This window comes from Microtus ochrogaster, unplaced genomic scaffold, assembly GCF_000317375.1.
Source record: "Microtus ochrogaster isolate Prairie Vole_2 unplaced genomic scaffold, MicOch1.0 UNK51, whole genome shotgun sequence".
Classification (NCBI taxonomy): domain Eukaryota; kingdom Metazoa; phylum Chordata; class Mammalia; order Rodentia; family Cricetidae; genus Microtus; species Microtus ochrogaster.
In genome coordinates this window covers 937,285-952,189 of record NW_004949149.1, presented here as the reverse complement: position 1 = coordinate 952,189, position 14,905 = coordinate 937,285, and the positions used below count along the sequence as shown (strand labels likewise).

The 14,905-nt window shown below is 39.6% G+C and overlaps 1 protein-coding gene across 6 annotated transcripts in view; it reads right to left on the bottom strand.

Annotated features, from left to right (window-relative positions):
- Positions 1–14,905, bottom strand: part of Inpp4b (inositol polyphosphate-4-phosphatase type II B) — a 762,195-nt gene that overhangs the window by 350,408 nt on the left and 396,882 nt on the right. For all 6 annotated transcript variants that reach the window (XM_026777265.1, XM_026777268.1, XM_013354610.2 and 3 more), the window contains one exon: positions 14,119–14,163. In XM_026777265.1, the coding sequence (XP_026633066.1) occupies positions 14,119–14,163 (45 nt within the window). The remainder of the gene's footprint in view (positions 1–14,118; positions 14,164–14,905) is intronic.

Genomic DNA, 14,905 nt, shown 5'->3' with positions numbered 1-14,905 from the left:
CAGGCAGTGAGATGTCTCTGTCATTTCTAGAGGTTTGGAAGTTGTTAACATTGTACTCTATGTAGGCAATATTATATCCTTCTAGAGTCTTTGATGTAGTTGAAAAATTATAGTTATAGTTTTCCTTAGTTATGATAAAAGATAAAGTAGATGTAAATATTGTAACTGTAATACTTGCTTGTTACCTGCTTTGTTATATGTAATTTTACTAAGTTAAAACCTTCCTTTTCATTTAAACAGAAAGGGGGAAATGATGACAGAAGGGAGGTCCTTATGTCTATCTGTTGCTTTTATTGGTTAATGAATAAAGAAAGTGCTTTGGACTTATAGCAAGGAAGAACTTAGGTAGGTGGGGGAAACCTAAACTGAATGCTGGGAGAAAGAAAGGCAGAATCAGAAAGAAGCCATGGAGCCTCTGTAGAGAGATGATGGAAACTTTAGCCGGTAAGCAACATGGTGATACACAGATTAATAGAATTGGGTTAAATTAAGATGTAAGAGTTAGCCAATAAGAAGTTAGAGCTCATGGGCCAAGCAGTGATTTAATTAATAGAGTTTCTGTGCGATTATTTCAGGTCTAAGATAGCCAGGCTGCTAGGAACCAACAAGTGCCCCTTTCTTACTACAAGAATTTCAGGGAGGGTGAAGGATTAATATGAAACAATGACTAGAATGCCACAGAGTGATCCTCACACACCTGGCACGATAGTGATCCTTATACACCTGTCACCAACTTGCTGCTTTAGGAAACTGTCTTGTTCAATCTGAGAAAAACAAAACAAAACAAAAACAAACAAACAAAAAACTACAGTGGAAAAGAATTGTTCATGGTTATGCAGATAGCCATGATGGAGGAAGGTCATTGGTTAAATAAAAAGAAACTGCTTGGCCCTCATTGGTTAGAAGATAGGTGGGAGGAGTAAACAGAACAGAATGCTGGGAAGAAGAGGAAGTGAGCTCAGAGACTCGACAGCCCTCCTCTCGGGGGCAGATGCCTCAGAGAGACACGATGCTCCACTCTTGCGGGCAGAGGCGAGAGCTCTGCTCTCTGAGGCACACGCGATGAAGCTCCGACCCAGGATTGACGTAGGCTAGAATCTTCCCGGTAAGCGCACCCAGCTGTGCTACACAGATTATAAAAAATGGGCTAGTCCAGGTGCGAGAGTTAGCCTAGAAGAGGCTAGATAGAAATGGGACAAGCAGTGATTAAAAGAATACAGTGTCCGTGTAATTATTTCAGGTAAAGCTAGCCTTGCGGGCAGTGGGGTTCTGGGGACTCAGCCCCGCCGCACCAGTTACTACATAGCCAGGGTCACAGTCAGAACCCAGAGGTCTAGAGCTGGTAGTGTAGCCAATGCAGCCTAGTTCTGCTTCCCTATGTGCCATGCTGTAGGCTCAAATGCCATCTCCAGTCTTCTGACCACTCCGTTTCTGTTATCTTAGTTGCCTCCTGGGGTTCTTCTTGCTGCCATCTAGAAGTGTCTACTCTTAAGAACATCTCAACATGGACTGCTAACTTCCCAGTGTCATCAGCACACGGCTTTCAAAGTTATCTTGTGAGGAATTCTGAGCACCAGATTGGGCACACATGTGGTTCAAATCTTGATAGTCAGACACAACTCAGCTATAGAAGCCATTTGTTAATCATATTTTCCATAACACATTCTTTATGTCAGTTCTTTCTAGAAGAACCCCAAAGCCCCAGAGACTCCACTTTTCTGAAGAGAACATGGAAATCATAAAATATGAATGATCAATTAATTGTATACATTAGGCTTTCTGAATTTAAGTTTTTAAACAATATGCTTGCAGTCAGTATAAAACACTTTCACAAGCATCTCTAAAGACAGCGATGCACTGTATGGATTGGAACTCATGTATGCACCCAGCCCAAGGAAGCTTCCTGAATGCTGGAAATGTGTCTTTTGGGGTTCTGGGTAACAGTTTCATATAGCTGCCAGCATTCTAAACAGGGAAATAAAATGAGAGAGCTGGAGGTCAGGGTCAGGACAAGCATCTAGCAGACTCTTGGCTGCTGCCTAAGGAGCCAATATCCTTAATATGTAGGCAACACTCAGCCCACGTGAGGGGCAGAAGGACAAGGTGGCCTGGATCAGAGTATTCTGTGGAAAGGAACAACTGCCATGCTTCTCCAAGATCTAGGCAGAACTCAGTAAGCTACTATGCAGACTGTGAGACTGGGTGCCACTGGAGGACTAGAGTTGGGGGACATGGAAGTCACCTTAGATACTTCTGGCTATTGTGTTGAGAGACTGAAAACCACGCTGACACCTAAAAACTTCCTTGAGTGGCTCAGAGGACAGCCCCCCACCTGCCATAGTTTGGCATTGATGCAGTGGAGGGGGCAATATCACTGCTTGAATTTATAGGACTTGTTCAGCAGATGCATATGCAGCATATGAAGAAATAGAGGGTAACTCTGAGGCGTGCTGATAAGGAAGAAGTTGTCTCAGCGAAGTGAGAGTTTGGGTATGTCGCTCATTGAGTGGATGCTGGTGTTTTCACAAACATGTGCATCCTAAGGGTGCCAAATATTTGGGTGACAGGAATGCAGATCAAGAAGCCAAGTTTTAGCTGCTGTATGTTTAAAACAATCCTGAGACAAACAAATGGACAAATCCAGTAGAGCTTTGGAACAAAGTTGAAAGCTCTAACTACATAAAAGCAAGGATTGCAAATTTCAGAAAGGCCCTTAAATGTTATTTTAAAGCCATTAAATGTAATGGTCTTTACATTGCTATGGATGTTTACATATTTTAAAACAAAACTGACATTCTGAATTTGAATACACTCTGATTTGGGGATACATTGTTTGCTGAAAATGATTTCTGCCCCCTTTCAGAGCAACTTTTGTTACAGGGAGAGAGGGACAGAAACAGAAGAGAGAGAGGACTCAAGAAGCTTCGGGCTGCTCCCTTCTAGACAGTGACTGCAGTCTTGCTGCTCAACCTCCAAAGGTCCAACTTCTTCCAGGAGAAAAACAAACAGCATTGTCTGTTTGCATTTGCATACTGTAACCGCTCCAAAAAGAAGCATTTGGGGAAAGATATTTCCTACAGTAGGATTTTTTCTTAATCTTCCCTTCCACTCTCTGATCTCTTTTCTCCATAGCGTGAGTCGCAATTGGTCTGAGATACACTTAGTTGCCCAATGAGAAGGTTAATTGACCACATTCAACCACACTGACAACATTAAGAGATTCTGCACCCCACAGTCTCAGAGGCTTTAACTTTAACAAGATGCCAAAACACCCAATGAACAAAACCTTGAGGTAGACCTGATTCCCCAATTACCCATAACTACCAATAAAGGCTTCAAAAGTATTCCATTCCAAAGAGCAGAGCTCTCAGCAATTGGACAATGCAAGGTAAATCACACAGAAAGAGAAATAAAATGGATGAGGAATGTTGGCCATGAATAAAAGACACAAATAATAAAGGTAGAAGAGGAACATTTAGAAAAAAATTAAACACTCCACAATTTGTTTAAAAGTCCAAGCCAAAGTGGAAAGTTGGTAAAAGACACATTTAAGAAATGTGAGGGGGAAATACACTCACACCACAGCAACTCAGCTGCAGTAAAAGGAAACAGGCATGGCAAGAAAAAGGAGGAAGGAAAAATTTGCTCTTGCATACTTCTGGCTTGGTGACTGATGCCATGACTCTCAACAGTAACAGACAGTATCGTGCTGGCTTTTAGACCAGCATTAAAGAGACAAGCAAAGATCCCAGCGCACAATGCATTAAATCTCAGGTGTTGGGAGTCAAGGCCACACAACAGACTACTTAAAATACTCTAATCGGTTCATTTTCCCTTCTTCAATTAAATCTCTAATTACTTCCACAATGCAAAAAAATTATGCTGCTCTTAGATAACATTTTATTGTTCTTCTCTCTGCCATTCCTGTACTTTTAATAGTCAACCACAGAGAGCATGGTCTTTGTAGTTAAAAATCTAGATGCCTTCATGTTCTCGCTCGACACCAACACACAAAGGGCCAGACTCGTCTGTGAAATGTGAATAAGAAGTCCTTTGGAGTCCATCACAGCTACAGGAAGAAAACATAGAAAGCATTTGGCTTTTTGAAGGTATCAGTGTAATAATCATAGGCACAAAAATTCTGGGACCCAGAAGGCCTGCTCAGGGAAGCAATGACTACAAGGCTAGCTCCATCCAATATTCATAATATTGGATGGTAATATTCATAACAATACAAGGCCAATCCTACAGGATGTCACATGCTAGTTAGTTTAAGTGATTTACATGCATTAACTAATTTGATCTTCAAAGGAACTTTCTGTAGTGGATACAAATATCCTACCCATTTTATACGTGACATTCAGAGATACAGTGCAGTTACTCCTTGACCACGTAGATAGGTAGCTAATAAATAATATGGGATCCCAAAGCTAGAAAATTAGGAACATATCCCAAACTCTCAGTCCCCAGTTCAAGTTTCGCTTGAGATAAATTCATTAGCAAATGAATCATATTTATTTTTGCTATTGTGTCCTTAGTAGGTTGCTTAGAAAAATTTTCTTTTCTTGTGTCATTAATTACTCACTGTTAACAAAGCTGACATGATTTAAAGACTACCTAGGAAAATTTGCACACATGCAACTGTAAGCCCGCAGTCAGTTATCTGGACACAATACAGTGAGGGGCCTCTCTGTCCATCTCAGGGTGGCCAGAGCCTCGTGAGTTTCATCTGCCACAGTCCTAATGTCAGAAAGACTCACTTGGTCATGATGACTTAACACAGTTGACTAGCTGTTTAACAGTGCTTAAAGGTTGATTACTAAGAATTTCAAAGCAAGCATTTAGTATACGCATAGTAATCATAAAAGTCACAAGAGGACTTCTGGTTCTTTCCTATTTTAGAAGGGGATGTAAGAAAAAGTAAAAACTGGCACTGTCTCACAGTGGGACGGAAGCTCTGGGGTTTTATGTTCTTTGTGGCTTACTACTACTCTCTGTCTGTTACATCATGTGTTCCTTTTAAACCAAATGAGATACAGCTCATCCTTCAAGGTCTGGATCCAAAGCCGTTTCCTTCGAGATACTACTTCTGATAGCAGAGCTATCGAATCACTACTTCTCAGCATACCCACAGTCGCTGGAGTGTGCCTCTGCATATCCCTATCATAGTGTACCCAGCATGACACAGCTCTGTCTGCCCCATCTCTGGAGATTCCTACTGAGTAGGAACTGGAAGGTGAGGATGCAGTCTGACAGTTAAATGTGGAGTTTCAGAACTAGCCAAATTCAACTCGGACCATGACAGAGGAAGGTCATTGGTTAAGTAATAAAGATACTGCTTGGCCTGATAGGTTAGAACATAGGTGGGTGGAGTAAACAGAACAGAATGCTGGGAAGAAGGGAACTGAGTTCAGATGTGAGGCCGCTGCTCTCCGGGGCAGACGCCATGAAGCTTCGACCCAGGATGGACATAGGCTAGAATCTTCCTGGTAAGCACACCTTGGGGTGCTACACACATTATTAGAAATGGGCTAGTCCAGGTGCGAGAGTTAGCCGAGAAGAAGCTAGATATAATGGGCCAAGCAGTGTTTAAAAGAATACAATTTGTGTATTGTTATTTCGGGGCATAAGCTAGCCAGGCGACCAGGAGCTGGGGAGGGGGGGGGCAGGAACACAGCCTGCAGCTCCTACTACAGGACCATGCATGGTCTTCCATAAGATCTCTGTCTACTGGACAAACATAATATAAGAGTGTGTACTCTGACCCCAAGGTTCCTGAGTTCAATTACCAAGCTCCTTATTATATCATCTATTCATGCCAAAGTTTTCTCACCAGTATGATAAGAAGGATGAGAGACAAACTCTTCATGTTTTGTGAAAGTTAAAATAATGAATCTGGGCCAGCAAGATGGCTCAGTGGGGAAAAGTAATTAATGTTAGTTGTCTTCTGATTCCCATGGGTATACTGTGATATTCGCATGGTACCCAGACACACACAAGTGTGCACGTGCATGCACACAAAGTAAAAGCATGAATCTGTGAATTATGAACAATAACAACAAAACCACACTCAGTAAATTTCTACTCTTTGTATTAGTATCTGGCAGATTTGGGTGATGTACACTTGTTTGTATACAGCTAAGCTGAAGTTAAAGCAGTTGGCCCTGGCTTCTCTTGGGACTTTGCACAACGGATCTATCATTTATGAAGGAATAGATCGTTTTACACGTGGCAGAGCATGTAGTTATTAGAATGTTGATAGCAGTTAATTTATGATAGGGCAGAAGGCAAATATTTTATGAACCTTGGCTAATAAGTAGTTCTTGCTTCTCTTGTTGCTCTGAAGATTGCCTTGTATCCATTAAAGAGAAGACATAGCTCTATCACAGCGCTACACTGAAACCATATTTGTATGTTCAGGATTCTTTTCAGCTGGTCTGGCAGACATATGAGAGATCAAAATACTATCATAAGATTAAAGTACATTAAATGTTTAAATTTTTTTTCTACTGAGTTTTATAAATACCTGAGCTTTATAATCATTTATAAAGTACAAGCCAAGAAGTACCTGGGTGGTGGTGGTGGTGGTGCACGCCTTTAATCCCAGCCCTCAGGAGGCAGAGGCAGGTGGATCTACACGAGTTCAAGGCCAGCCTGACCTACAATGCAAGTTCCAGGACAGCCAGGGCTACACAGAGAAACCTTGTCTCAAAAAAACCAAGAAAAAAAAAGAGAGAAAGAAAAAAAGAAAATAGTAGAAGTGAGAAAGGAATCTAAGATGGGCTTTCTAGGTTTTTTTTTCTTTTAGAGAAATATTAAACAATGCCTGATTCATGGGCCTTTACATGGTGTGAACAGCCTTGGCTCACAGGTTAGTGAAGGGCCTTACCAGTGTCTATGTTTTTTAATAGTTGAGACTGCTTCTCTTGAGCAGTTTGTAAGACTTGGCACGATTCCGTCCATACACTGCCGTACTCTGAGCACTAACAACTGATCACACCATCTTTTTCCTGATGGAATAGTTATTAGAAATACAGTCACTCTCTCTATAAACATCCCAAATTTGTGTGCACGATCTGATACATGACGCAATGCAGGAAGCATTTTGATTGGCTCTGCATTTTCTTGGACAAAGCCTTAAAAACCAAAGAGATCGTAACTCCTCCTGATGTAAAGTTGCTTTGCCATTTAGAATAATGTCCTAAAGAATATCTTATCAATCGATCAGAAGAAAATGCTATAATAGAACTGAATTGATGCTTCATTTGCATGGCACAGGCACACAATGGGTTTAAGCATCTGAAGATGTCAATATGAGAACATTCGTTTCATGTCCTTTTCTAAGAAGACAAGATGGTCCAGTTCTACCCACAGATTGGCCCTTGAGTGACTCCCAAAGGCACATGTTTTAAAAGCTTGCTCCACTGCCTGTGTTATTATGGCTAGAAGGGGGTATCATTCAGAGGGGAAACTTTCATAGGCCCTCTGAATGTGGGTGACGGTTCTGTGGCATAGGCAGTCTAAGTGGCCATTGGCACTGGGACCAGGATTTATCCCTACTGCTTGAACTGGCTTTTTGGAGTTTATTCTCTTTTTAGGGATTCCTTGCTCAGCCTAGATATAGGCAGGCGACAGAGGAGGCCTTGGTCCAGTCTCAAAGTGATGTGCTAGACTTTGTTAACTCCTCATGGGAAGCTTTTCCCTCTCTGAGGAGTGGATGGGGATAAAGTGAGGATAAGATATAAAGGAGTGGGAGGAGGAGAGGAAGTAGGAACTGGGATTGATTCATAAAATGAGAAAAGATTGTTTTTAAACAAACAAATAAATAAATGAAACAAGGAACACGCAAAGAAGTTAGGCCTTTGGGGACACACCCATGAAAGGAATGTTCGTTTGGACACTGGCCCCTTCCTCTCTCTTTCATTCACCCCGTGGCTACCCTGAGGTGAATGATTTCCCATGCCACATAGCCTCTATCACGTGCCACCACAGAATCAAAGCAAAATTCAAGTGTCTTTTTGTAAGTTGGTTTTCTGGTATTTGTCACAGTGAAGGACAGCTGACCACCTCCCTATCAATATGGCGGCAAGCAGAATAACAGACATTTCTTTCGCATTCTGAGTCTGGAATCTTGCTCTTCTTACAAACACCTAGCATCTCCTTACGCTGATCTCTGAGTTCAGGATGCAATTCTTCCTACTCTTTAGACACCCCAGCCCTGGTTTCTTCCCTTGGAATTTAACTTTGGTCAGTTCTTGTTACAACTTTCTCACTGTTTCTGTATCAGTTGCCTCTCTTTGCCTATATCTGTATTCTTAGAAACCCAAAGAAGTAACCTAGTCCAACTTGGCTGCTAGTGGTTTCAGAAATTGTGGTTTGATCTCTCTATTCTATAAGCAAACATAGGTGAAGACAATTTTTCTACCTTAGATACGTTTTTTGGCACATTTGGGTCATTTATTAAAAAGAAAAATATCTGATATAAAATTTGCACAAACTTTGGAAGAGCATAACAAAATAAATAAAATCTACAAACAAGTGGCAATAACCATAATTAAAAATACTCATTCCTATTTTTTTTCATTCATGTTCCCTTGCACAAGCAGATGTGCAGTTAATTCCGGATCATATTAGGCAGATGGTTTGCTATGCCATTTTAAAACTGTTTATATTTTCTTGGGTGATAAAATATTCCTTTGAGAGAGAATTTATAATGGCTGCCAAGCAGCATATCTTAAGAATAACACAGTTAAGAACAAGAGACAGAAGATTTCTGTGACTATGCCCCACCCCAAAGTACCAGCCTTGACAGGAAGGCATCAAAGAAAACTCTTTAAAAAACATGATGAAGATGCTGAAGTGTAGCTCTCCTTGACAGACAGCTACTGGCAGGGTGTGAGCATGGAAGGACTCAGTTTCCTTTTAGGGGCTGGCCACAGAGAGTTTGAGCATAGGCCAGTGACTATATGGACAACACAATTTTTTTTAATATATCTTTTTTGTGGGGTGGGACACAAGGGTGGGGAGGCAGACATGGGTGGTGTGGGACAATTCTGTTTTCTTTCTATCAATTATATTTTAAATAAATGCTGATTGGCCAGTAGCCAGGCAGGAAGTATAGGCGGGACAACAAGACAGGAAGTAGAGATGGGGCAAGGAGAACAGGAGTTTTCTGGGAAGAAGGAAGCTCTTTCCCCAGTCCTGTCCAGACACTGAAGAAGGAGGATGGGACCTGCCCCACCGAAAAAGATAATGAGCCATGTGATTAACATAGATAAGAATAATGGGTTAATATAAGTTATAAGAGCTAATATGAAGCCTGAGCTAATGGGTCAATCAGTTTATAACTTATGGAGACCTCTGTGTGATTTTCTTTGGGGCTTACCAGCTGCGGGAACTGGGCAGGACAGAAACCCCAAGAAGCAGGCCCTCATGTTACAGCTGGGAGGACTGGGAAGTTAGGGTGATTAAGGTGCATTATGTGAAATTTCCAAATAATCAATAAAAATATATTAAAAACAATAAACTCTAATTTCACTCTAATACTTAATGTGTCTGATTTACCTGGATTAATAATGAGGTACAGTGGCCCCTGTTTTACTTCATACCTCCTGAATCTTATGTGTTAAGAGGGAACCAATACTGAGAAGGGGAAACAGAAAGAAAAAAGAGTTGACTCTGGCTAGAGACATATGCTGTAATATGACTACATTTGTATTTAACTGTGATGAATTTCTACATTGCCTGTTATTGATTCTCGCCAGAAATCAGTAGAACATTAATGTAGAATTAACAGTTTTAAGGAAAGCTGAATAAGGTTATGTAAACAACTGAAATCTAAGACAAGTACTGTTCTGTGAAACAAAGCCTATAGAGGAGGTGGGAAATGCAAAAGGAAAAATAGAAAAAACAGTCTGGAAGGAAATGATTTCAGAAGAGAAGAGATTCTGAGTCTGTTGTTATTTTATTTGCAAATGCTTATATTTCACATGTCCATGTGTGTAAGAGGGGGATTATATGTGTGTGTATGTTTATGCTATTGTGTACATGCTGAGCTCGGAGGACAACTTGCAAGATTTTGGTGTGGGATGTTCTTCTGTATGCTGTGAGTATGTCTTATTATCATTGGTTAATAAAGAAGCTGATTTGGCCAATAGCCTGGCAGAGTAGAGCCACACAAGAAATCCAAGCAGAGAGACAGAGAGAAAGAAGACGGAGTCAAGGAGACACAAGTAGTCACCAAGGAAGCAAGATATGAGATAACAAGTCACAAGCCTTGTGATAAAACATAGTCTAATAGAAACAGGTTATTTTAAGTTGTAAGAGCTAATTAATAGTAAGCTTAAGCTAATAGGCCAAACCATTTGTAATTAATATTAAGTCTCAGAGCAGTTATCCTGGAACAGACAGGTGGGAAAGAAACATGTAATTACAAGAGTTTGTTCTCTCCTTCAACCATGCTAGTCATGGTAATCAAATTTGGGTCATCAGATTTGGTGACAGGCACCTTTATGTACTGAGCTATCTGCGAAGTCTTGATAGAGTTGATTCTTAAAATATAAATAGCTTCACAAAAAACAAGGAGTATAGTTTTTTAAAGCCAAGTTCTCTCCACCTCTTTTATAATGGATAAGACAATTATATATGGTGGAGACCATAGGCAGTTCTCTCCACCCCTTTTATAATGGATAAGACCATTATATATGGTGACGACCATAGGCAGTTGTGGGGCTTCATCCTACTTTCCAGAAAGCTAGGGGTCAGGTCAGAGTTAGGAATGAGAGGTCCAGGAGTGGGGGCTTGTTGTCTCAACATCTACTCAAGCCACCAAGTGTTCTGCTCTTCTTTGGCATTCCAGTGTCCTAGCCAATGACCCTTCACTATCTACCAATACCCCTGTGGTACTTTATCTCAGAACCGCATCAACACATCACTTTGTTTCATGTCTGTGCAAACTAGTAACCTACTTACAGCCATTTCATCCTCATTGTCTCATCCTAAGAACCATATGACCTGATGCTCCGACATCACCTACTTCATGCAAAGTCACCTAGGTTTTCAGTCCAGTATGACAATTTCCAATACACATCTATATTTTGGACATGCACCTTTGGATTCATAGAGGCTTCTTTAAATATATATTTAAGAAATTTCCTTTTCCCCAAGTAAACAGCCTTTCTTCATATTCCAGCTGCCTGGAATTTTTGTCTACCTAGGACTTGCCATTAGCTGGAAATACTTCATTTCTGAGCAAACTATGACTAGCACAATGAATAGATGCGAGGCTCATTCTTCTTGGGGAATTCACTCCAGATTTCATGTTTTCACCCTTTCATAATAAAAGCTTTCTGATATAGATGCATAATTTTTTGTGTCTTCTTTCTGTTTAATTGGCTAACACTGAATATACAGCACTGAGATAAATTAGCTTCATGGGCATGACCTAATAGTGTCAAAGAATTCAAAGGTCATGTGAAAAATATATGGGCCATTCTCTTCTATGAATTTCCAGCAATTGCTACCTATTGATTTAAATTATAAATTTGCATATGAAACAAAGATGTACCTTCTTAAAACTTTATTGACTTTTGTTTTTGTGTATATGGGCATACTGTCTGTGTATCTATCCATTTCGTGCCTGCAAAATCCAGAGGCTACCTGATCCTCTGGAACTGAACTAATGACTAGAGGTTGTTTGCTGTCATGTAGTTACTTGGAACTGAATCTCAGTTTCTTTTCAAGAGCAGCAAGTGCATTTAACTCCTGAACCATCTCTCTACCCCAACTACTTTTCCTAAGAGAGGGTCTTAACTATGTAGCCTTGGTTGACTAGAAACTCACTCTATAGACCAGTCTGACTTCAGGCTCACAGAGATCTGCCTATCTCTTCTTCCCATACTGAGGTTGAAGGCATATGTCATCATGCCCAATAATTAAAAACAAAATTTAAATAAGCAATTTATTCACTTGAAATAATAAGAGATAAGTGGCAATCAACATTTTAAGCATACTTGGGGAATAAAATTAAACAGTTTCTAAACATTTCTGTTACACCTTTTCCACCATTGATCTTCTTTATGCAATTTCCTTAATAATTTCAAGAACAAGTAGCCAAAATTTAAGAAATGTCCCTTCCTTTTTAGTGTTAGCTTACTTAAGCAAAAACAATCTTATTAAACTGTAAACAAAATAAAATATTCTCTGGGATTTTTATTGTTTTCTTTCCTTGTGAAACATAAAGAACTGCTGTACAAGCAGAAAGTCAAGGAAGCAAATATGGGTTCAGACTCCAAGCTGTTGGAGTAAATTACTTCATTTAGTGGCAGTAACCCACTAGAAACAAGGTTGGGGTGGACAGAGTGCTCTCTCTGAGCACGCCTAGCGAGTTCTATCAAGATGTCTTTCGTCAATTAGCTTGCTTGATTGACTAAGCATCTCCTGCCTCGTTTACTTGAATAAAGATGGAGCAGGGAAATTCCAGCAAGAGGAAACGATCTTCACAGAGATCACCGAGAAACAGTCCTCACATAAAATAACAGATTCCAAGCAGTACACCACCTGTCTAGATAATAAATGTGGCTGCTTCCCACTTAAAAAGCGAAGCCATTGAAATTTCCAAGTTATTTGACAGTTTTGATAAAGAGTACAAAATCAAACATCCAAATATTTGAATAGGGGAAAAGGTCTCATTCCTTGTTCTATTTTTTTCTAGAATTTGTTCTTTATTTTGAGTAGGTAGCTATGTATCTCCTTAAAAAGTGAAAAACAAACTTCAGATAATTATTTTTATCTTAACTATTATGAAATAAGTAGTTAGCAATATAATATTTAGAGCCAAAGAATTTTTGGAAATAACAAATACTTCTAAGAAGGTAAATTAACAGGCTAATACACTAAAACCCACAGGTAAAAAATGGATGGTGTCCTTGATGAGACAATGGTAAGAAAAAAGAATGGACATTATTTAAATTGGATCCGTTATTATGAATGAATTTGACGCTGTGATTCTCTTCTATTTCTGTTTCAAAACCCAAAATATAAGAGACAACAGAGTTGCTGCTGAATTTGACAGATTTCCTCCTGAACTGGGCTCTTGCACTAAATAGTACAACTGACTTTGTTCAAAGCCACCCATTTTAATTGAAATAAAAAGCCAGATATCTGGTCTCCAAGTCTCCCTCCAATCCCAGGGCTCGGTCTTTTTCAGAGTTCCCTTTCTCGTGCACATGATAAAAGAGTGTGTTGTTTGTACTTTAAAATATGGCACATTGCTCTAACTACCACTCTCTTCTCAGAAAGTCTAGAGAAGGGGTTTGTTTTCTTTTAAATTAGTTTCCACGGGAGGATACACAGGTGATCACGAGCTCTGGGTTCTCACCAGTGTGTTGAGTTTGCCCTTGTCTTCTTTTGCATCTCAGTTCACTTTCTGAAAGCAACTTCTCTCTATGCCTGAAACCATCTCAAAACTCAAGCAAGCACAGTACAGCTTTATAAGTTTTGTCATGAATAATTCTGTATTTTCACAACTTTGCCTGTTTCACAAGACCTAGGAAATTCCAATTCAGAATGCTTAGTTATTACATCCTTTTAGCACGATGCACAAAACCAAGATGCTCAAAATATTATTGGTGTATAATTATTAAAATATTATTGGTGTATAATTATTATTTCAGTATGTTATACTTCAAAATGGGTTGAACAGAGGGTACGATTTGTTAATTAATGAAAGTATATGTGACTATAATAACTGAAACTTTAAATCACTAAGACTCAGTTAGTATATCTATATTTTTAAATCTGTTCCCCAAACTTCAAAATATATCTTTATTGACGTAAAATATATCTCATCTCTGGATATTAATTTGAATGTATAAATCTGTTAATCTAAAAAGCTTAGTTTAAAACAAAATGTAAGGTACTGTCACACTGTATGGATCTATACACACCCCAGATTTTTGTTTATTAATACAAGTTGGGAAAAATGATTCCTATGTTATAAGAAGATTTTAAAAATAGAACAATAGTTATAAAAGTAAAATGTAATAATATACATAATACACCCATAGTTTGCAAACTTCTCATTCTGCTGGATGCTATAAGTAAGGTAGAATTCCTTACCAAGGATGAATTCCAGCTGTGGTTCATTGGGGATCTTCTGGATGCCTAGAAATAGTAGGGATACGTTTAGGTTTTAAAAGTATTTGTTATCAATACTATAACAACAAACTACTGTTTCACCTGACCAGATATGTACATATATTTTAGGCAAAATTAATAGAGTCAGATAATCAGGCTTAACCGTTGCTGGTTCTCAGGCAAAGGCAAAGCACATGTTGTAAAGTCAGTAGAATTAACTACAACTCACGGCCATAGAGAAACCCCAAGTGGCAATGTAGAACACGCTTGTCAACTGTGTCGACTTAGTTTGGAAGTGTGCAGATAGAAGTGGTAGTTTTACAAGGAATCACCTCACCAAGGAACTCTCTTTAGTGTGTTTTCTTTCAAGCTCCATGACTTGGAAATATGGAACCATTAATAGCTGGGATGGCTCCAGCCAAGTTCTAGCAGGCATGGACACAAAGATGCTTATTTTGCTCACTTATGATTATTTCAATCAAGTTCTGCTCAACCTTTACTCCTTTTGTCAGTGATATTTCCAAAAGAAGACAGCACATCAAATGATAGAAGACGGAGTAGGAGTGGGGAAGTGAGTCTCAGAACGAAGGCCTAGAAATAGGGTGTGTAACTGTGAGGAAGTGAGATGCTCAGAATACAGGAACACATTGTGGGAGGTGGATGTTGAAGACCATAGGTAGTCAACAGCAATCCCTTGTGGGAGGTGGATATTGAAGACCACAGGTAGTCAACAGCAATCCCTTGTGGGAGGTGGATGTTGAAGACCACA